The 22,245-nt window shown below is 39.7% G+C and overlaps 1 protein-coding gene across 4 annotated transcripts in view; it reads right to left on the reverse strand.

The window, feature by feature from the left end:
* The window catches only part of LOC124059595 (rho GTPase-activating protein 42), a 55,872-nt gene extending 35,174 nt beyond the window's left edge, over positions 1-20,698 (reverse strand). For 2 of the 4 annotated variants that reach the window (XM_046389730.1, XM_046389727.1), the window contains exons 1-3: positions 20,173-20,697; positions 6,566-6,661; positions 3,597-3,658 (exon numbers count right to left, since the gene is read on the reverse strand). In XM_046389730.1, coding sequence (XP_046245686.1) covers positions 3,597-3,658; positions 6,566-6,661; positions 20,173-20,326 — 312 coding nt within the window. In that variant the 5' untranslated portion in view covers positions 20,327-20,697. Of the gene's footprint in view, positions 1-3,596; positions 3,659-6,565; positions 6,662-20,172 lie in introns of all 4 variants that reach the window. The other 2 variants (XM_046389728.1, XM_046389729.1) reach the window with 2 other exon arrangements.
* Positions 20,699-22,245: the final 1,547 nt, after the last annotated feature.

Genomic DNA, 22,245 nt, shown 5'->3' on the forward strand with positions numbered 1-22,245 from the left:
TACATAATTGCTCTGGGTCCTGTTAGTGTTAGCACAATGCAGATTCAATCTAGAGCCACATGAGGCCTTTATTTCCAATTTATTACATCCAAATTTCTGCATAAATTGACGTTGACGTTTTTCAATTTCAAAGCTGAGCTTATTCCCATTAAACTTAATGGCAGACGTGGGGGTGGGGGGCCAATCATGGAACAAACAAAAGAGAAAACTGGGAAGCTTTTTAGCTAGTTAGCTACCATAGCTAGTTTCTAACAGCTGTACTGCAGTGAACCATATATGTATTCTGGAAAGCTTCTTTGTTTTTCAGCGGTGAATCTTTGAGATGGCGTTGTAATGTTCACCTTGACGCATTACAGCAGGGCGTTGCTGAGCTGTGCATCTGAACAGAGTATCTGATCTCCGGTTTGATGGAGGTTTAAATCTCTATGGTGGGTTAAGGGCAAATGATGCAGTTTTCAATGCTGAGTCTATGGCCTAGACTTCATGAAAGAGCATTATAAATTATTTATCACAGAGATCAATTTATGCCAAGATGGCACTGACAGAGACAGTTCTGGAAACACAGAACATAGACAAAGAAGTATGCTCTGTGTTAAGTCATAGTCCTGGGAGCCTGCCTAATAAACCTTCAGCTTGGTGTGCACTGCCTGCTTCTGTAAACGAGCTGAAGAATAAGCACAATGCCTACATAGCTTATTAAGCAATGTCAATCATAGTTTTGCGCCCCCAAGTGAGGTGAGTCATTAGCAGTTAACAGTTCATTTATAGGAGCAGCAGAGGAAGAAAAAAAGGTTAGTTTCACTTCAAAGTAAGCACCACCTCATTATGATCTAAACTATATGACACACTGTCATATCATGGGGATTTTAAAAATGAAGTTTACGCATGGCATTAGTTACACTGCTGGCACTTCCCTGTGTCCGGAGCGATTTAAAATATGGGAAATTAATATGGGAAATTAAGCTTAACTTCCTGCGTCACCATCACTATAATTAGCTCAAAGTGCAGGGATCAGAGCTGTGTCTCCTGCATATTCCTGTGATATGATGAGACAGAGACTGCCAGGTAAGGAGAGATGATGCAAAGAAAGTGCGTTTCAAGCAAGTCGAGAGGGGGATACAGTTATGGATGGAGGGGGGTGTGTGCTATGAATATTTTTTTTACATATTAAATCTATCACAGCTGAATGAGGAACTGTATTCTATAGACTGCTCGGAGTTATTAAGTTTATTTCCATTACTTTGCAGTCGTGCATGCTGTAGAGTCTTTGTCTGTTTTCCTCTCACCACTCGGCTGTGATGTCATTTAATTTCTGTTATCCAGTTCATCTGTCTCTGCTTGTCATCTTGATTTCTTTATGTTTCTTTGCACCATTGGAAGTTAGACATTTTAATACACCTGCATTAATATGTATTTGTATGCTTTCTGTGTTTCTTGCGCATACAAACGCTGTGAACACACCAAGCTGCAAAGCAAAGTTCGCTCTCTTTGCCATCCACATTTCTGACCCCAAAACCTCAATGTGTTCTCCTCTGTGTCATGCAAAAGCAAAATGGCTGTTTTAAGTACCATGTAACTTGGTCTGGCCTGAACAACCTCGACAGCCATCAGATGATCACCACCGCACTGGAAAGTCAGTGGTCAGGGCCATATATGCCAGAGCCTTGGTGAGGAACCAGGGCCTGTGAGAGCCATCATGAGAGCCAGTGTCACATCCTGTTTTCGCATCCAGGACGATATGAGAAATGTGTTAGAATCCACAATATTCTACTTTGTTATTCTCTACTTTCTGACAAATCAGTGACTTAACGAAACCCTCTGTGAAATGAGCCATAAGAGCTCAGTTATTTGTCTCTGATTACAAATATTTTGCAGTCAAGGACGTGATTCATGCAGTCAAAGTCACAGCACTATAAAATGAAAACTGGACACGTATTAACAGCAAATGCCACAACAGTTTGAGCATCGCTAAAGAAAACAATGTGTCACAAAAACACATTTTCAAACAAACTGCTATCAGTCTGAAGGTTCACATTTCAAATAGGAGTCCACAACAACTGACTGATTTGAACAACAAAATAACAGCATCGCATCAAAACCCACAAAAAACAAATTCTCAGGTATCTACTTCTATTCCCAGCATATCTAAAATACGTTCATTTACAATAATATTCCTAATTACCAAAAACCATTTTCACAGAATCTTTTCCCTCAAGACAAAAATTTCAAAGGTGCATCAATGTTTTACATTTTCAGAGGATTAAAGAAAAGGATGAAGTTACTTTAAAATTATTAACTGAATTAAAAGCAAATGTCATAAATATTTGTAGAAAATACTTTCAAGTTCTGCATCATTGCTAAATTAGTCAGACATTACGAGTTCAGAAAGACACGGCTGCTACAGGCCACAGCAACTAAATGCTTTACAAGGATCAGAAAACGCACTCTACAGGTGATACAAATTTATGAACGTTGCCTTTACGCTTGTCAGACTGATTAGGATGACACAATATTCCATAAAGCTACATGGGCTGCATAGAGGTGACCAACAACTTCAAAGGGCAACTCATAAAGTCTCGCTGAATGTCGAGAAGAAAATGCTGACACTGAGTCACATAAATTTGAGCTTTTATGTTGACATCGACGAGATTCTGCTTTAATGAGTCATCAGCACAGCGCATTGACCAAGCAAGACGAACAGTATGTCTGCTCGTCCATATGGAAATGCTGCACTGTGTGAGAAGTTTAGCATTTTAATCATATTTTGTGTGTGTTTATCCTAAAACTCCCATCTGTGCTTCCCATTTAAAGTGGGGTTCCAAGTAAATCTTTCTGGGATCAAACACCCAAAAGTTTTGACAGAAAAAGAAGGGATGCAAAAAGCTTGCAGTCTGCTCCTCACGGAGAACGAAGGCCTCATGAAAATGTCTCAAGTAGTTACCAAACCTTTGCCTGCAAACCTGCAGCTGATCTCATTTGCAAATCTGACTCAGTAAATCAGATGCACATCCAAGTATGGATATGGACTTAAGTAATTCCTGCCTTGAGGCACTTCTCAGTACCACCCTCTAAAATGTCTGTTTTTTACTAAATAAATTCCTAGTGCAGGCCCAGTTTTTTTTCCTCCTGACCAAACAGAGCAACACAGCGATAAAGTTATGAGAGATGAGCAGTGAACTGTGAAGTTAGTAGGCAAAAAGTCAAAGGATGTCAAGGAGAAATGCAAACGTACTTTTTTAATTTCAAGAAAACAAATAAAAACTCAACACAGTGTATTCTCATTGTGTATATTTCAGCCTCACTGTATTTCAGTAGAGCACCACAGCCTAATAGGTGGTGTACTGCTGTACTGGTGTGCAGACAAAGTGGCAGAAGTCTTGTGTTCTGTTAACAGCTCTGTTTGGTCTTGAGAAAAAAAAACAAAATAGAAGGCAGATTGCATTCTTTTCACAAGATGTCTACTCCAAACCAGTCCAAATCAATGCAAATATACATAGCACAAACCAATTTCTGTCAAAATGGTTACCCTCACAGAGCGTTAAAAGCCCTATATATATATAAAAACAAATCAATATATATCAAAGGTGAATTCTTACCAGGCGTCTCCTTTCTTCTTCAACAGTATTCAGCAGCTGGGAGAACTCTTTGAATGACTGGGCTGAAAGAAAAAAAAAGGATAATTTCCACAATGCCATATTTAAAGGTAAAATACTGGATGTTTGGTTCATAAACGCATCGACATTAATGATGTCTCAAGCACAATATGTTCACCATTGAGCCGGTACACAGTGATTCAGTGTGTAGTTATATTCACAAGAGGAAAAAGAATATTTTAACACAGTGGCTCAGTAGTTAAATATCAGATGTTCCTGGCACCCCACAAGCATTGTAGCATGGTGCTAAAATGTTTATTTGCACTGCAGCTTCAGAGCTTTCGGTGCAGCTCATTTTATAACCTAATAAAATCACGCAGCTGTTCAATTTAAAACCAAGACTAGCAGCAAAAAACAATACTTCAATTGAATGGAGCCCACTGATTGCTTCCCTTTGTTTTCTTTCCCTGCTAGGCTTTACAATATACTGTTACATTGTAGGAGAGACTGATGTGGTAGAGATATGTTCATGCCATCTGGGCTTTACTTCACTAGCGTATATTACATTCTGCGGGGCCAGATGAATTCAGCCTACAATACATCGAGCCTTATCTGCCAGAGAATTGTGCCTTGATAGCTTCACAGCTTCATTAAATAGAGGGCCAGATACAGTGTGGCCTCTGCTGGTCAGCTCCTGTGTCACCCTGTGTCCGGCCATTTAGCAGCGGTCGAGCTGCTCTGCTTGCCAACACAGTAACATCATTATCAGCCGTGACAACCTGGCATGGGGACCCATGCATCATCTTAGACACTTTGGTCCATTTACACACCAAAGCTTTTAAAGACCAAGAAGCAATGATTTTGTGCCAGTGATCCTGCAGGCAGGCTGGCCTCCTATTAACGCCACTACCTCCTTTATCAGCAGTGCAAACCTCTCAGGGGGTAAAGGGCGCAGCTGGAGCCGTTGATGGGACAAGATTACACTCCAAAGAAAGGAAATGGGAGTCAAAGTGAGGTTACCGCTTGCATATCATTCACTGGTAAGTGAGGGAAAGGCAATATACCTAATGAATCACTGAATGGAATAGAATTTACCACCTCAAGAGTGGAGGAATAAGGAGGATGATCTTATATGGACACATGGCATATATGGAGACATGTCTTGTATAGAGGATTTCTATATTGTCTATCAATTTTATAGGTTTAAATGTTGCCTTTCTGCTGGATATTTAACTTTTCAGATCTAAATCAAGACCTCTGGAGCAGCTCTTGGAGACTAAAGGATTGACCTTCTGAGAGAATGCCTTGTAACTTTTCTAAAAATTTAAATTTCTATAGCCACATCAATCTTTTGGCCCCATTGATTCCTAGATAACTGGTGTGGAATGTGAATGTCACTGCGGGAAGTCATAGAGTGAAATCAATAAAAGGTCAGGTGAACCCGTCTGGCAGCACATACAGGATCCTGATGTTATGTGGAGGATTTGGGAGCATCAAAGTGAACTACACCAATACTGCATCAAGACCGAGGCTGGCATTCACGCAGGGTCTAGCTATGTCAGTCAGAAAGCTCAGTTTCATTGATGACTAGATTGATTTCAACAGGCTGTTTCATTTTTTTCCTCAAGTAGCAATCATGGCCTTTTCTCTCTGAGACAGTGAGTGAGCACATCGGTATAGCTTAGAGCATGAGGTTATATTTCCCTTTAAGAAGGTATTGAACAATTTACTCACTGCTCACATGCAAGATAACACATTAGTCCAATTACAGAGCTCGAAGCCGTGTATTGAGGATGCAAGGATTTTAAATTTGTTTTAAAATCGTTATTTCGCCTTTTCAATTCCATTACATTGTTTGTGCCAGTGTTGCATCCATGGTGGTCTTGATTAAAGGCCTCCCAGGTAATTTACCATTGTGTGTATTACACACTCAATAAAATGCTTCCAAAAAGGTGCCTGTGGCTCTGTCATTTGAGCCACGGACAAACCACTGGCTTCTGTGCCAATGATTTGCACTGTAAACACACACCAGGTTCAGCTACACAACGGGTGGGCAGCTGAAATATCTATTGTTCAATCTGTGATCAACATCGCTTTTGATTGAAGGCCAGGGAAAGGGTGCATTGCCTCAAATTAATGTGTGCTTGATTCTAATGTGGTTTAGATTTGGATGTGAATTTTTCCAATAAGCATAATTGGTCTCCTGCACCTCTGCCTATCATACAGACGCTGCAGCTTTGCAAGAAAAAAAAAGGGAAGAATGGCTATTCATTACGCATTCAGATGAACATTACAGTCTCATGTAGATGAGGTCGATCTCCAGTCTAGCCCTCACAGATGGACAGTAATTCAACAGTCGCCAGCTCCACACAGCCGAGGACTCAAGCTGAGGATAATGAGCAGTGAAAAAAAGAAAGGAAGAAGAGGCCAGACTGGGAGTCCTGCCCATTAGAGCCAGGGAGACTCACTGCACAGCTGCTTTCATATTCCTGTTCGGGGCTAGGAGGTTCACACCTCCATTAATCTCTGACACTGATCACAATTAGTCTCTTTGATCTCCTATAGGCTTGTAAAGATACAGAGAAAGCATCATAAGCAAATCAATAGCTTTAATTATACATGCTTCGCAGACAGCTTTAAGATCTATAGTCAATGCCAAATCCCATTTCAGGAATTTGCACAGTATGTCTAATTTAGTCTGAAAACAGTTCCAAGTAACTCTGATAAAGCTTTTCCCTTTTCTTTTAACTACACCCACAGACGCAGAATTGCTCAAATATAATATCATATTTTTAGCACTTGGCCCTTAGCCAGAAGACATTATGATACATCTAAGTACTGCAGTCAATTGTGTTCAAGTGTCTCCCAAGAGAATCTGGAAAAAAAAATGTCAGAACAGGTTTGCACTGAGGAGACAATGCTGAAAGACTACAAAGAGAGAGATGTGCCCTCCTGGGCCTGGACAGACTTACCAATGTTCACCTCATCATCTGTCTCTGCATCACCTATGCACTCAAACTGGAACTCCTGCAGGGACTGGGAGAACTTCTGGACAGCAGCAGAAAGATCTGCAAAATCAAAAGGGTCTGAGCATCAGAATAAATCATAGCCACACAAATGAATGAAGCAGGCAATGAAGACACATGGAACTGGGATTATGTGATAGAACGGTCTATATTTGTTTGTTGATGATAATAATTCCTTTATATTTTTAAAAAAGAACAAAATATAAACATTTTGAGTGCTCCTTTTGCACTTAGAGCAAATTCTTCCATGGGGCCTTTGGCTATTGAAATGCATGGCCGATATGCAACACAGTATTTGCACTGAAAATGATGTTAATATTACAAAAATTTACATGTGATTTGTATGCAGTAACTGATGTGCAATGTAATCTGAACAAACCCCGCGTTGCACGAACTACTTATTTTAAGTGACATGAAGACTTAGGTGTGGGTTTTCTAATGCCTCAGAAGTCACATGAGTCTTACGTCTTAAATTGGCAGCAGAGTAATTTGAAAGAGAAAGCAAACAATCCAAGTTGAATATTACATCATAATTCATGATATTCACCAGCGTTCATGTTGGATCATTTCTCCCTATGTGTATAAAGTGTTACTTTCAGCATAGCCTACATAAATACATAAACATGGTAGTTTTAGTTTTTCGGAAAAGCTTTAACAACAAAAATAGAATATTGGAACTTAAGACTGTTGTTTGACAACTTCCAGAAGCAGAATTGTGAAAAATGCACTTTCATGATCTGCTGACTGTCCATTCCCTTACCCACTGACATTCATACAACAGCAGCTCTGTGAGTGACTGCAATATCTGCTTTATTTACTTTATCACTTGTCCATTGATCATAATACTGAGATCTGTCCAGAAAAATTAAGCCCAGCTGAGCTGCCTAACCTTTGTGTCAGAAATGATATAGCACACACTGAGAGTTAAAACCTTTAGAAAAATTCCACCTTTGGATGCTTCCACACTGCTAAATAAAAATTTATGATGTTTGTTGCATTCCAGGAGTTCAGCTGTGATAAAATGCTGTCCTTATTTTTTCCGAGTGACATTTGACAACCTCCAGAGAACAGGTTTTTACCTTCTTTTATTCCAGTTTTCCAGCTGAGAAAAAGCAAGTCCAGCCTTTTATTAAAACATTCACTGGTGATATCAGTGGAAAAATTGGTATCTCTGAAGTGTCAGAAGTATATTTCCAATTGTAAATTTGTCTTTGACAATTAACTTTTCATGACTTTGAATAACACTAACAATACCACAGGACAACGTTATAGCCATATGGTGCATATATTTCAACTCCTTCTTTTTAGTTGTTTAGTTCATTAGTTTGGTACATTCAGTGGCTCTAAATAGTACAATACCCATGAGTCTTAGCAATCGGTGCTGTCTTGTGCCTTTGACTTCTCCTTGTAGGAAAGAGTCAAGATTCTCACATGTCAAGGACCAAAGTTTCTTTAACAGCCTCTCTGCTAAAACTGTGGCCAAGTTTTTATTTCCTGAACCATGCCTGCCAAACATAAATCTCACCCCTTCACATCTCTGTTATCAATAGAATAAATAAAAACGACAAACAACATGGGCCCATAAATGTCCAGGACCTCACCATGACCTGCACTCGCCAATTTTTATCTTCACTTTTCGCTTGAAAGCCTTAGTGATAAAAGTGTATCTAATGATATGTTAATATTACATTTTTAGTTGATTAAAGTGCTTTTACCTTTTATATAGTTGAGCTGTAATGCTAATATTCCCAGTATGAATATTTTTTTTAAAGTTTATGTGCCGTGCCAAAAGCTTAAACTTCCCAATTAGGCAACATCAAGGCCCAGATTTTTTTGTGGTTTAGGATTTAGAGTTTTTTTTTCCTCTTGAAATAACAATAAGTATAAGTTCAACAAAAATCCCCTTGAGTCTCTCTGAATATGAGTCCCTTTTCAATTATGTAACACATTTGTATGATATAAGTTATGCATGAGAAATACATTCTAACAAAAATAAACACTACTCAGTAAGAGAGTAAAATACATTCTTGATTGTATCTTTAATTCAGTTCATAAAGCTTAAAAGTATCCGATGATGTGGATGTGTGAAATCAGAGCCGTGAGAGGTGACAGGGTCTAATTTCACTCAGATTCACAAGAAAGTGTGAACATGTTGAGAGAAGATGAACGCAAGGGTCTACCTGCAGCACTGACCTGCAAATAGCTGACCGAGGGCATGACTCACTGGTAATTTTATTCCATTTATTTTTTAATTATGCAACTGATTTCAGTTTTTATACTTCACTTACATGAAGGTGGATGTGTGGGTCTGCTGTGTTAGCATGGAGTGTGTTCTTGCTGAAGTGAAGGTAACTAATGTTTATGAGTACTTTGTGATTTGGCACATAATGAAGGCTTTTAACATTTCATAATTCAGTTGAATTTACAATTAAAAGCAAAACAAGGCTGAGTTTCTGGTACAGTCTGACATTTCAGTCTTCAGCCTACACGGTTTGGAAGGCACACTTTATTTTTTTTTATTTATCCATTGTTCACAGTGACTCACTAATTGCTTCTCTCCTCTCTTCTTTCACCAACAGTCACGTCTTTACTTCAAAGAACTGTGAACTTAGCAGACACTTGTATGCAAAGTAAGAAAACACACGCCAATATAGAGTATTTACTGTAGACACTCAAAATTATGTGGTCACGTGGTAGAAGGAAATGGAGGAAATGGAGATTGGGGTTCTTATAAATTGTACTTTGCAAGTCTGAATCAAAACTGCAGTAACTCGCTTGCAGGGTTTGTTTTGCAGCTTGTATCTATGTACATACTTTATGGGTATACAAGTTATAAATAGTGTTCAAACTGGTATTATATGTTTAAGAGCCTGTGCTTTAGCCCTTAAGAAGGATACTGTATTTAACAATGGTACTGATTACAGCAACAACAGAAGAAAAGGTATAATTAAATATACATCCCCCACTACAACAGTAAATCTAACAGGCATCCCGAAGTAGAGACCAACCTTGAAAGCCCACAAAAATCAATGATCTCATCTCCACAAGAACATAAATTGCGTGGGAATCCTGATACAAAAGAGTTGTGACACATTTGTCAGAGTGCGTCTCTTCCTTTACTTAAAAGCAAACGCTGCTGTGTTGTGTTTCAGTGTGTGTTTAGTTATCTGTAGTAACAAAATAACAGGACTTGTACTCGATGAGACCACAGACTGAGAGGCTCTCAAGGGCATCTACACTATATTGAATGAGCATGTCTTCCCACTCGTACTTGTACGTTGTAAACTGCCCTTAGTGCAACCCGCTCAAAAGAAGTATTGCGACAGTGATGTGGTCGTATCATTTCTACTTTGATTCCAAAGCTGCTGATTTGAGATCAATATGTGGCTGCTGTTTCCTGGATGACTTTGCAGGACCATCAATAACAGACGATCTTTCAGGTCTGACATTCAGGGAGGCTCCAACCTCTGAAGGCAAACCTATATGATGCCATTAAATGAATGTATTGTTGCCACCAAAAACCAGGGAAAAAAAAAAAAAGAAAAAAAAGGTCAATAAAATCTGCACAGTCAACCGATATTGCTTTTTGTTACAATCATTAAATAACAGTTTTCAATATTACGTCTGGGTATCAACACAAATGAATCTAAACCAGTTGATCACCAAAAGTTCATAAGTGGTTTAGTTAGTCTTACTTACTTGATCTTTCTTCAGAAAGTTCTTGAATTAAATGTTTGTTTGGTTTTTTTTTAATTTGCACTATTCATGGTAATTAAAGCAAAGTTCTAACGGAGCTTAAAGAAATATGCTGCTTCTTGCTAACAACCTGTTGTTGCGATATCTCAATATGTCCACATGCATGAATAAATATTTAGATTGAGAAAGACAGGCCGAACCATTTTGCATTTATTTTCTAGTTACATGCATTATTTACTAAGTTTGGGAATCACCACAAATGATTTAGGCCCTCTGCTTATTAGTGGGAAGAGCAGAAAATAGCTCTCAAGCACTTACAAAAAAACCAACTCACTTAAAGTAATCACAAGACCGAGCAGCAAAGATAAATGGATAGAAAAGTGGTATAAGGAAGACAAATGAACAGCTTTTTCTCAGGCAAGCAGTAAAGGAATAATCACAATGACCCTTTCCAGGCTGTACATTTCAAAAGTTCTAGTGAAAACAGTTTAGATACCCACGCTCTGCTGTCGTTATGCTTTCTCAGTTTAAATATCAATACTCTGTTGGCATTCTGCATTCAAACAATAAAGTCTACCAATGAATTAAGTTTTTGTTTGTCAGTTTTTTAATTGAGCGATGTGTCGTGCAGCTTCTAAGGCTAAAATATTTATGCTGGAAGGCCGGTTGTTTGGGCAATAACCCAGTGTAGCTTAACCATGCTGCAACCAAATCAAATTATAGTAAACTAGACGACAGGGCGAGTGCACAAATGCATTAAAAACTCTGTGCAGGGTCACCATGCCATTACTGGCCATATCTCAATGATCGGAGTAAGTAACACCTCACAGGTGATACTGCTGCTGTACATGTACATGCAGCAGCAGACCAGATTAGCTTGAATTCTAGAGGTTATTCTAGTGGTTGTATAGGAAGTTGAGACTTCACGCTTCCCCAGATATTTCATCTTACTCCTCTGCATCTCGTCTGACAGAAGCAGGAATTTGCCACGAATCACTTTGAGCGAGTGTGGTGAAAAAGAGCCGTGCTGTTCAGGGGAGTAATAAAAGGAAAGAAGCATAACTTTGATATGGTCTGGATCTGAAGATCTTATTTACCACATGAAGTGTATCAGTGAAATAAGAAAAGAAAGAGCTACTGCAGCAGAGGAAAAAATAAAGAAAATGGCCTTATTTTGAGATTTTGACACATTAATACACTATTTATACTTCCATCTTAAAATAGTGCCTTCTAATTTTACGACACCCAGCGCACATTTTATCTTATCCTGCACCACACTTGACCTAATGATTCTACACACAGCAGGTAGGCAGAAAGGTATAAAACAAAGAACAAGTGTTGTGCCATCCTCCTGTGCAGGTTTTAAATCAAAGAGTAGAGCTCTGACCACCCAGCCAAGACAAGACCGGACGGAGCAGCTATCTCAGTTAGGGGCCGGTGTGAGAGGACTATGGCTGTCAGTCACCACACAGCACAACCCCCTGGGTACATCCTTTATCTCATCTCCAGGGCAACAGAACACTAGCAAACTCTGTCTGCTGACAACCCCTGAGAAAACACAGACAACACTGCAGGAAAGTCTGCAATGCACGCTTACCTCGGCAGCCATTAATACATGAATTATAATTTAAAGGCATGCAGGAATTCTGCAAGAGCAATTTAGATTTTTACAGTTTGGAGCAATAATTTCCACACACACCACAATATGTATATGAGATTTTAAATAACAGGAAAAAATATTAAGGTTTTTCTTTCATTTGGCTGTTTAGCTCAAATTACGCTAATGCTTTAAAACAACGTTCACTTTCTCTTGCCGCAGTCTATAATCGTGTAACAAAATGTCTGCATACATAAAAATTCAGGCATTGCAAAAATATCACTAATGCCAACGATCACGGAACATCGCCTGATCTTAAAGTGATAACTACATAATCATAAATGCATAAATATTAAAAACAAGAAAAGTAGTTATTGTCCAGTAGGACACCAAATAATATCTTCAATATTTCAAAAAAGCACTCTGAATACAAAGGCGGATTACAGTAACTTGAAGCCCACTGAGCAATTGCTTCTTGCTTCAGTGTAATGTGAGGAAATGCCTCCTAGGACACCGAGGCATTTTGGACCTTAATTGCAAGGACAACGGTCATAAAAATGTGTTTACTTGCTAAATAAATAAACAGTCTAAAAAACCACTCCCCCAAAAAGGGACAAGCTGCACTAATAAACAGTTATATGACAAACTCGTATGCAGCAACAGCAACTCCAAGTTTATTTAGTCTACAACCTACAAACAGATACTTATAGCTACAAGCTTATAAAGTACATGGAGTATTTAAAGAATGTCTTGTTGACTGCACATGCCGAGGCATGAATACAAGTGTACTACACATCCAGCACTCTTCCAGCACTGTGTAACTGTCTTCTGTGACTGACAAGCTCGTCACAACAACACTGATTACTAATCCTTGTTGTGCTTTCCCTCTTCTGAATATTCTTAGGGGTTTTAATGAAGTGCTTTTATACATATTAGTGCAGAAAAGCCTCTAAAAACCTCAAGTCATGGGCATAAATGTGTTCCATTAAAAAGCAACAATCTGCACAATAAAGAATTCGTCTTTGGCTTTTTGCTAAGCGGCAACATATTTACACTTCTCTTAAAACGAGTGTGAATGCACACAAGGTATTTCATTTTTACTGTTTGCAGAGCACATTGGCAGACTTTACTATATGTCTTTGTCTTTTATTGAGGCAAACAAACAAACGAACACTGCATCAACAGAGACGGTGCACTGTCTGCCTGTAGATCAAAATCGTAGTGAGGAACACAATAGCCACTTTATCTTGTCAGCGAGACAGAGCTGATTTCAGATGAGAGGGTCTTCAAAGGGGAAAGCCTCCATGCACCCAGCTTAACGAGAGACGGGGCGATCTCTTTGATGCAACAGTAGGGTGCATTGTGCCACTTTGATTCCATTTTGAGGGATTGTAATGGGGGAGTGGCCCTTCAGGTAAGGCCTCTTCCTCCCGCTTACTATTACATCCGCCTGTCAGTTGCCCAGCAGGGGGTCAGGGGGATAGCTGTGTGAGAACCAGACTTGCCCTTGTACTCCCGGAGCATACTGAATGTTTCTCACTGCCAAATGTTGCCTGAAACTAAGCCTTATCTAATAACTCCACACTCTGCTGCTGTAATAGCAGGCAGTAACTTCAGCAGTTGGTCAGCTCGTTGAGAATTTTCCCACTGTAGGACTACTAAAGGCCTCTTGTCACCCTGTGAACTACTTCTCAAGTGACAGAAAGTTATTAATACAGCTGAATAAAACATGAACGAACGTGGTCTCTGGGGCGCAGTGATACAGGATATATACAGCGCCTGCTTGTGATGCCTGGTGAAGCTATTTAACAGCTTTCACACAATTACTTTCCAAAGCAAGAGTTTGAGGTGGTCAAACCACAAGTTAGGGATTGAGTTTTGGAACTTCAGTTCTTATTAAAGGCCTGGCACTCTAGCATTAGCAGTGTCCATCAAACTATTGCAAACTCATCCATCCATTTTCTATACAGCTTATCCGTCAGAGTCACGGAGGGCTGGAGCCAATCCCAGCTGACTATGGGCGAGAGGCGGGGTACACCCTGGACTGGTCGCACAACAGTCTATCGCAGGGCCAACACACAAAGACAGACAACCACACACGCACACACTCACACCTAGGGGTCATGTAGAGTAGCCAATTAACCTAATGTGCTTGTTTTTGGGATTGTGGGAGGAAGCCAGAGTACCCGGAGAAAACCCACACAGGCACAGGGAGAACATGCAAGACCGGGATTCGAACCTGGAACCCTCTTGCTGTGAGGCAACAGTGCTAACTCCTTCAACTTGCATACCCATCCACCTTGCAGTATGCACATATCAAATTACATCTGCATTGTTTTCATCTCTAAATTGTTGGAAGCAGAGCTGAAAGAAACTGACCCCGTATCACTGACACAAGGCTGATGCAATGCTACAACCCATTGTTAAGCTCTCAAGAAAAAGCTCAGAGTTATTAGCCCTGAAATTCTGCTGGAATGGAAAAAGCCAGTCAGGCCATCTGTCACCAAGTCTACAGCCTTGAGACTGAGCAGATTTTCTTTCAGAAGACACACAGACAATACATCTGACACAACCTCTGACAAGTCAATCAATCAAACTTTATTTATACAGTCAAATTAAATGCAACTCAAAGTTCTCATAGGAAACTGGCAAAACTTTTGAAATTAAAAACTTGTCTCTGATGGAAAAAGCACTCCCAAAATATAAGAAGAATTTCACATTCGTAGCAATAGTTGATATTCACCAAAAGATTTTATAAAACGGCTATTTTTGAGTGAGCCATTCTTCATCAGTCAGCCAAGAACACATCTTCGTGTTCAAAACTGATTTAAACCCCCCATTGTCCAAACACTTTCTGACAAAGCTTGGCAGTCCATGGGGGCCAAGAGATGGAGCCTTTCTAATGTGCCATCCAAAGTCTGAGTTTAGCATTTGCGTAGGCTAAAGCTCCATGCATCATCTTTTAACCACACAATCTTTTTCACACATATAATGTTTGACAGGCTGGTCGGGATGAGTTGTTTTTAAACAGGTAACCTCATAAATGACGCGCTTGCTGTGCACAACTGCAGCATGAAATGACTGTACTATACATTAACATTGCATTGTGGGATATGCAGCACTTGGCTCAACTGAAAGAAACAAAGTCTTAGCAGTCTTAGCTTTCATCACCCCCTAATAACTGAACTATTTGGTGACTTTCAGCTGCCTGGAAAACACAGCACTGAGGAAAAAAAAAACAAACCTACTGTAAATAATGCAACAATGAACGTGTCCAGTTGAAGAGAAAAAGTCAATTATTAATGTAGTAGAGGAGAAACACAAATGCATCACCTTATCCTTTCGGTCTGAAGATGCAGCAAAAGCACCGGCATGCATTGTCAGACGACTGTAAGCATGACAATGGTTTTGCTCGGTGTGGCAATCACTTTGACTGACAGAGTTACAACAGAGTACTTCAGAGCAGACCTCAATCCGGAGTCTAACACATTTCCCTGCGCAGTCTGCCGGGAAACAGCTTTTGGGAATACAACGTCTAATCCTTTTATCAAAATCTGTCCACAAAAACAGCCGAGTCCCTTGCAGTGCAGCATGAGCCGTGTTTACTGCTCCGCTCAGCTTTATTGCTAAACAAGTCACATAATCTAGTCCTGTGTTTAATTTCCATTACATGAGTTCAAATTCATAAAAGTAGTCAAAGCTGCAGCAATACATTATAAATAGTGTAATCTTGCAACACACTGCCTGGTTTACAGTCATAGTCCAACACACACACACACACACACACACAAGCTGAAGCAGAGTGATGTCCGGCCAAATGCTATCTGAGGGAGGATGGGGGATGGTTATACAAGCATGTTTACAGGACATTTCCTGTGGCTGAGCCTTGGGAGCATCATCTGTCCTCAGACAAACAAACACTCAGAATTCCCAAACCTGAACGTTGTGTGACGTCACTTTTAACAAATAAGCCTGTGCGTGGCTGTCTTCATTTGATGAAGTAACAGGCACTAGTTATAGCTCTATTAAACTGCATAAATACCTCAAACTTATTCAGGCACAGTTGGAACAAGAAAAGATGCTGTTTACATACTTGCTAAATACTGTAATTTTTGTAATAACAACAGCCAAGCGTGTCAGCCGTTCATTATTGCATCCATAACGTATCCCACAGAGGGAAGCATCGGTCTGTGGCCGGTGAACCGGCGTGGGCATGGCACAGTGGCAGAGACACGCAGCTAACTTAATAATGGGTTGTCTTGTAGTTTAGATTAAGCTTACTCAGCTGCATTTAGAAAAGCTGATGATAATTAACCACTTACTTTATTCATGAATCTTATTACAGCCCAACATTCTTTTACAAAGGTTTTAATCATAACTGTGATGAGACAAAACAACTTTTAAATGCACCGTATACTTTTAGATGACAAAGGCTGGTGCCACTCATTGTACCTGCCTTACAGTAATGGCAATGGTAATAATATAACTACCATGAACCATGAACCTAATAATTATATTACTAACTTTTATTTTTTCTTTTCAGTATTTTTTTTATGTTTAATGCATCTTGAAGCTGTAAAATTAACTTAATAAAATAAAACTGAGATAAGTGAGTATTAAGACTGAATTTCTGCAAAGAAGCCTTGACTTTTCTTTTTGCAGAAGCGGTGGATCTCTCCATGCCATGTATCTTAAAACAACTGCTCATCATTTTAAAACATATATTTGTTTGCTTTCTTACAGAAATTTTTGATGAGAAGATTGGTAACAATTTTCACATCTGTAAATATGAAGCTACAGCCAGCAGCTGTAGCTTCATATTTACAGCTGTAACAAAATCCACCAGCCAGAACATCTAAAGCTCTTACACTGACATGTTCTCTCTTGCTTATTTAATTCATACTGAGACCATTGTGTAAAAAACAGAAGTTGCGGTTTTATGTGGGGTTATGTGTAAGACCATTTCTTGTCCAGGCAAACTCATTTCCTCTAATCTTTTCATCACTGTGAGGATGCTAGTCAGAGATATCAGGAAGTTACCCAGCCTAGTCAAGAAGTAGTCTTTCACATAACCCCATTTCTGTACCTTGACATTTTAACATTTTCAGTTTTCAAAAGTCACTTCCACATTTGCTTCATTTAATCACTGAGGCTGTTGCTAGGACTCAACAAAAAATCTTGTCAATGTGGTCAGTTTTAGTACAACTCACACAGCAGATACAACATGGCCTCCATGCTAAGTGCTTTCCTTACAAAAGTTACCTACCACATCTACAATGTATCTTTATATTCCTTGTATAGACGGTTTCTCACACCCAACTCATAAAGGGATAATCAGTCCCTGTAGTGTATTCAATTACTGATGTCACGAAGAAGGGTAAATAAAAGTCAGCAGTTGTTCTTTACACCAGATGCAAATAGTCAGAGCCATCCAGGAGGCAAAGACAGATGCTACCCGGAACAAATTATCTATGCCAACAAATCATTAAGGTCAACATATCATGGGACTCCTATTTCTTCTATTTTTCTTCTATTATTTAGATGCTGTCATACAGAAAAAACAAACTGATGAATTATATATATTTAGATCCAGAAAAGCACACAGCCTCTATCCCCAAAGCCAAGTTTGCTGCTGCCTTTATAAGACATTATTTCAGCATCAACAAAGTGCCAACCTTGTAAAGGTTAAGCAAGTTTTTCATTAAATTCCACAGTTAATTTTTCCAAGAAGTGAATAAGAAGCAAAGCACAATGCAGAATGTACCTGTACCTAATAAGCAAATGACTGGCTTCCTTTACACACTTAATACACATGTATACTACAAACACATACTAAGTAAGCTAAACGCAGTTTCAGTAACACACAGAGCCGTTTTACAGGTAATGTATTAACATGAAAGTCAACCTTGGCTCAAAAGGAGTCATTCACACAGAGAGCACATGTGAAGGCTGATAAATCACGGTACCCGACTCAAATTCTGAAACATGAGATGATTACTATTAAAAAAGGGCTCCATTAAAGGTCTTTCAATAATGTCACCTGTGATGGTGGGTCACGGAGGGTCATAAACCTCTGTGGTGTCCAAAGTTAAAGACCATCAATAATTTACTTCGCTTCCTGTGCTCTCTCTCTCTCCGCCCCTGACTGAAACTGGACTTTCCAGTTAAAGTGTGTGTGTGTGTCATTTATTCCAACAAAGAAAAAGACAAATACAACCCAAATTTCCTTCCTATGACTTGGTGAATTGTGGTCAAGTCTTTATTTACTGTAATAGTTTACACATTTAGTTTGCACATTCCTCTATTTTAACTTTGCATTTTTCAAGAGACCAGAGACCTGGGAGTGTGGGATCCGATAGGGCCTTAAAATTTCCTGCTGCCATAAGCCAAACAAAGGCAATCCAAGTGTAAATTAACTTGCTACACTCTTATATGCATTGCACAACCTGGAACTTTGAGGTCTTATTGGGTATTAAACTGAATGGATCTAGATGACACCCTGCCACTGAGAAGCCTAACTGCTATGAATAAACCATTCAGCAGAGTATTCCTGTCCACCTGTGGTGCCCTGCCCACTGAACAGAACAGTTTGCCTTCAAAAAAAAAAAGGTATGAAATTGGTTTGGCCTTCAGCTGCCCTCAGAAATAGTAAAATCTTTCAAATACAGTGAGGAACGATGCTGCAAATGCTAAGTGGTCCTCGCTGTTTTCATTGATATCAAATGTGCCCATAGAAATATGGACCTAAAAGGAAAATCAGTATCTCAATTTAACAAGCTGTAGCTTTCTTGAATGTGACTTTGGTTAATCAATGTCGCTCAATATTACCCTATAGTTGTCTTTGTGTTCATTTGTCCATTCATTTCTCCATCATGCTTGCAATATCAGTTTCCATACTGGATGTTGAAGAAAAATAATGGAATCTTACTCTCCCATTTTTAAAAACACTCTGATTAGTCCAGAGAGAGTTGGTTATGGTGAGAACTATAATTTGCTGCAAAGCGGCTTTGCTTTATTACAACTCATCTGAGTGCTCACAGCACAATTGGCCCACACGATACATAAATGTTGGCTTACGCCCCCATGGCAAGATCCACACTCGATAGTGTCTGAATATTTCTGGCACAACTAGATGTGCACACATAGTCACAAACACATTCAGACTAATAAAGTGCTGCATGCTAAAACTAATGAAAGGTTTATGTTTGATGCCTTAAAAGTTTGATACTGAAACTCAGTGTCAATATGGCAACTCCTTGGTTGTATTTCAGCCTCAGTGGCTGAGTGACTGTCCTTCCTTCCATCCATAACAAACAACAACAAAGAGCAAAGACATGTACAGTAGGCTACATGTAGGACTGCTGATGAAAAGAGGGAAAACATGAAAAGAATGATGCTTGCTCACAGAAAAGGCTGACAGGACCATTAGGAACGGTGAAAAGAATATTGCAGTGGCTGACAGCTTTTTGAGTGCATGACAACACATTGCTGTGGTCTTCCCTTCCTATTCCAACTCTGCTATTTTCCATATTTATTAGGCCTATATTTCTAATCTCTCTCCATTTCACAGACACACTTCTGACGTTAACAGTCCAAGCTCTCATCCCTGCAGGGTTCCAGCAGAACAGGACATCCGCTTTAATCAGCACAGTGGAATTTGAGATTGAACTTGGAATTTGATGGGACAATGACCCATGACAAAGTGCTGGCATCCTCATCATGACAGTCACACGGCTCTCATTCACAGTTTTTGTTTTCACTCATTTTTAAGAGGTGTCTGCAAGCGCAGGGTGAAAACATCTTTCATTAAAGGATCTGTGATCTGTGTATGTCAGGCTGTGGTCGTATGGCTCAGTATCAGCCAACCTTTCGGACTGCGGGCTTTATTCTGAGCTCTGATGTTAGTTAAACACGCTCCTGCATGCATACAGCGCAGTCAGGGACGCAGACAAAGGCAAGCAAATGTCCTGGACACCACAACCTCCGAATTATTAATTTAATGTGTGTGGGCTTTTTTTTTTTTTTTTTTTCTTTTGGTCGAGAATATAAGCATTTCACCAGCAATAAAAATGTGTCCCAATGAGGGAGCACAGGATTATCAGCTCCGGGTGGTTTGAGTTCAAAGAGATCCCATTCAGACCCTCGCACCGTAGACTCAAAGACAGTGAACGCATCCTCTGATTACAAGCCGCCTGTGGCTTTCAGGTATGTTAGAGAGTATTTGTTGGAGTGAAAAACGAGGCCAAGCTGGGCTACTTACTCTTGAGCGCAGTGATGAGCATGGTCCCATCCTTGATGAGGTCTTTGATAAATTTGTTTGTCCGCTCAAGCTCGATTTCATGGCATTTGATACGCTCTCTGAAGTCCGGACTGTCCAGAAAAGAGTCACTGAACTCCAAAGTGGGGAGTCCCATTGTACCTCGGCGATAAACTTGTCTTTCAAACTCTAAACCTCGGCATAAACTTTTTTGCTTTTCATCACGTAGTTGCGATGTATTACACAGCCGTCTCCAAATTCCCCCAAAAAAGTTTTCCTGCTCCTCTAAGTTCCTCACTTCCGCTTTGATTTTCTCCGCTTTTTTAGGCTACCTATCGTGAAAAAGCAGTGGTTGTGTGACGCCTGCTGGTTAGATTTGGACAGTTTACAACCAGTTAGCACTCGGTCCATTTCTTATTCAAACCGGGACTGCAGTTTATACGCCATCTTGCCTTGCTCAAAGTAAAAATACTACATCAAAGGTGCATTTCACAAAAAAATAAAGCAGTGTAAGGAATAAAATGCGTGCACAAGCATGTAGGCCTGTTTCCACAGTGGCTGCCCTTAATTCCACATTATTTTAGGTTGATCAGTAAAGCCCTGGACTGCCTCAAGCGCTTTTGAATACCTAAGTGGAATCTGATCCCCACCCAGCTTCACTCTTTCATGAGTTTTAACCAAAGCAGAAAACGCTGAAATTAAATTTGAGTTCAGTTTCTGTGCAAATACAAAAATAGTACAAAACCACTCGATAATTATTAATTATTATATATTAATCTGATATCATCAGCCTTCTATTTGGCAGGGCAGCATTTTCCAGCATAAGTTTTTGAAATGGTTTGCTGACGCTTTGAAAAAATACTTTCACAAAAGATAACTGTGTTAATCAGCTGAGTGCTCCATAGTAAAGATTTTTACGATTACATTTCTTTCTTTTTTTTCTAATTTTTACACCATCTGAGCTGTGTCTCAGCCAGCTTACTTTTTAAAGTCGTGAACTGGTTTCTGTGTAGAAATTCTGGGTGACAGTGCATCATACTGGAATTAGTGAGGCTTTGAGGAGAAGGATCTGAATTAATACCTTGATAAATGGAAGTAATTAAACAAGAGCTCAGATGGAGTTGGGGGAATTGGTCACATTCTCCTAATGCAACGGGGAGGGATGGTGACAATGATGTCACACTCCCAAGTATCTTGGTCGGCATGGAGCGGAGGCTCTGTCACCACTGGCACTGAATCTTTTGGATGACTCTTTCATTTAAAGCATCAGGGGGCTCGAAAGAAGCTTTATCTCTGAGCAAAGTGTAAAAACCATCTCCATGGAGAGGTGAATGTTTGCAGCATTTTCTAGAACACGCACACACAAATGAAACTACATTAATAATTTAATGCTTTGCTATCAACACCAGACCACACGCTCTGTGGGTGGGGACAGGCTTCTGCTCAGTGTCATTTGGAAGGATGCCTTGTAACCTCCTTCCTGGATAACTAACTAGCAACCTTTTCTAATACGATACCAGCTTAGACTGTAGGTAGCAGAGAGATAAATCACTGGCGACAGATAACCTTGCTGGGCAGTGTCATGTGGCTGCAGCCGAGTTGTTAGTGTGTATTAACATCATATTCCAGCCACAGCCGGTAGGCCTATAGTCAAACTGCATTTTCTAAGCAGATAACAATAAATTTTTTGCTTAATCAATCCACTGTGTCATGAACTACATGCCAAGGTGCTTTATCTGTCAAATAATTTAAGTATTATGCCAGGAATATTTTATCAGAGCCTTGACAAGCATGTTCCACTTCACCTTCAGACAGGGAAAACAACGACATTATGAATATGCCAAAGCAAGGGGGCTTAAAAAGGTTACTTCCTGTGGGTCCTACAACTGAATGTGACATGACAAGTCTACAGCTTCAAAACGATGAAGTTCAACATAGAAATATCACACAGCTAGGAAGTTTCCTGAGATGTGAGATAGGCATCATGCCCTTGAAAACTATACAACAGAAGACTGGAATTAAAGAGCACAATGGAGATTATTAATTATAGTACACAGGTTCACAATTCAAGGTTGT

The sequence above is a fragment of the Scatophagus argus genome, chromosome 5 (assembly GCF_020382885.2).
Source record: "Scatophagus argus isolate fScaArg1 chromosome 5, fScaArg1.pri, whole genome shotgun sequence".
NCBI lineage: Eukaryota > Metazoa > Chordata > Actinopteri > Scatophagidae > Scatophagus > Scatophagus argus.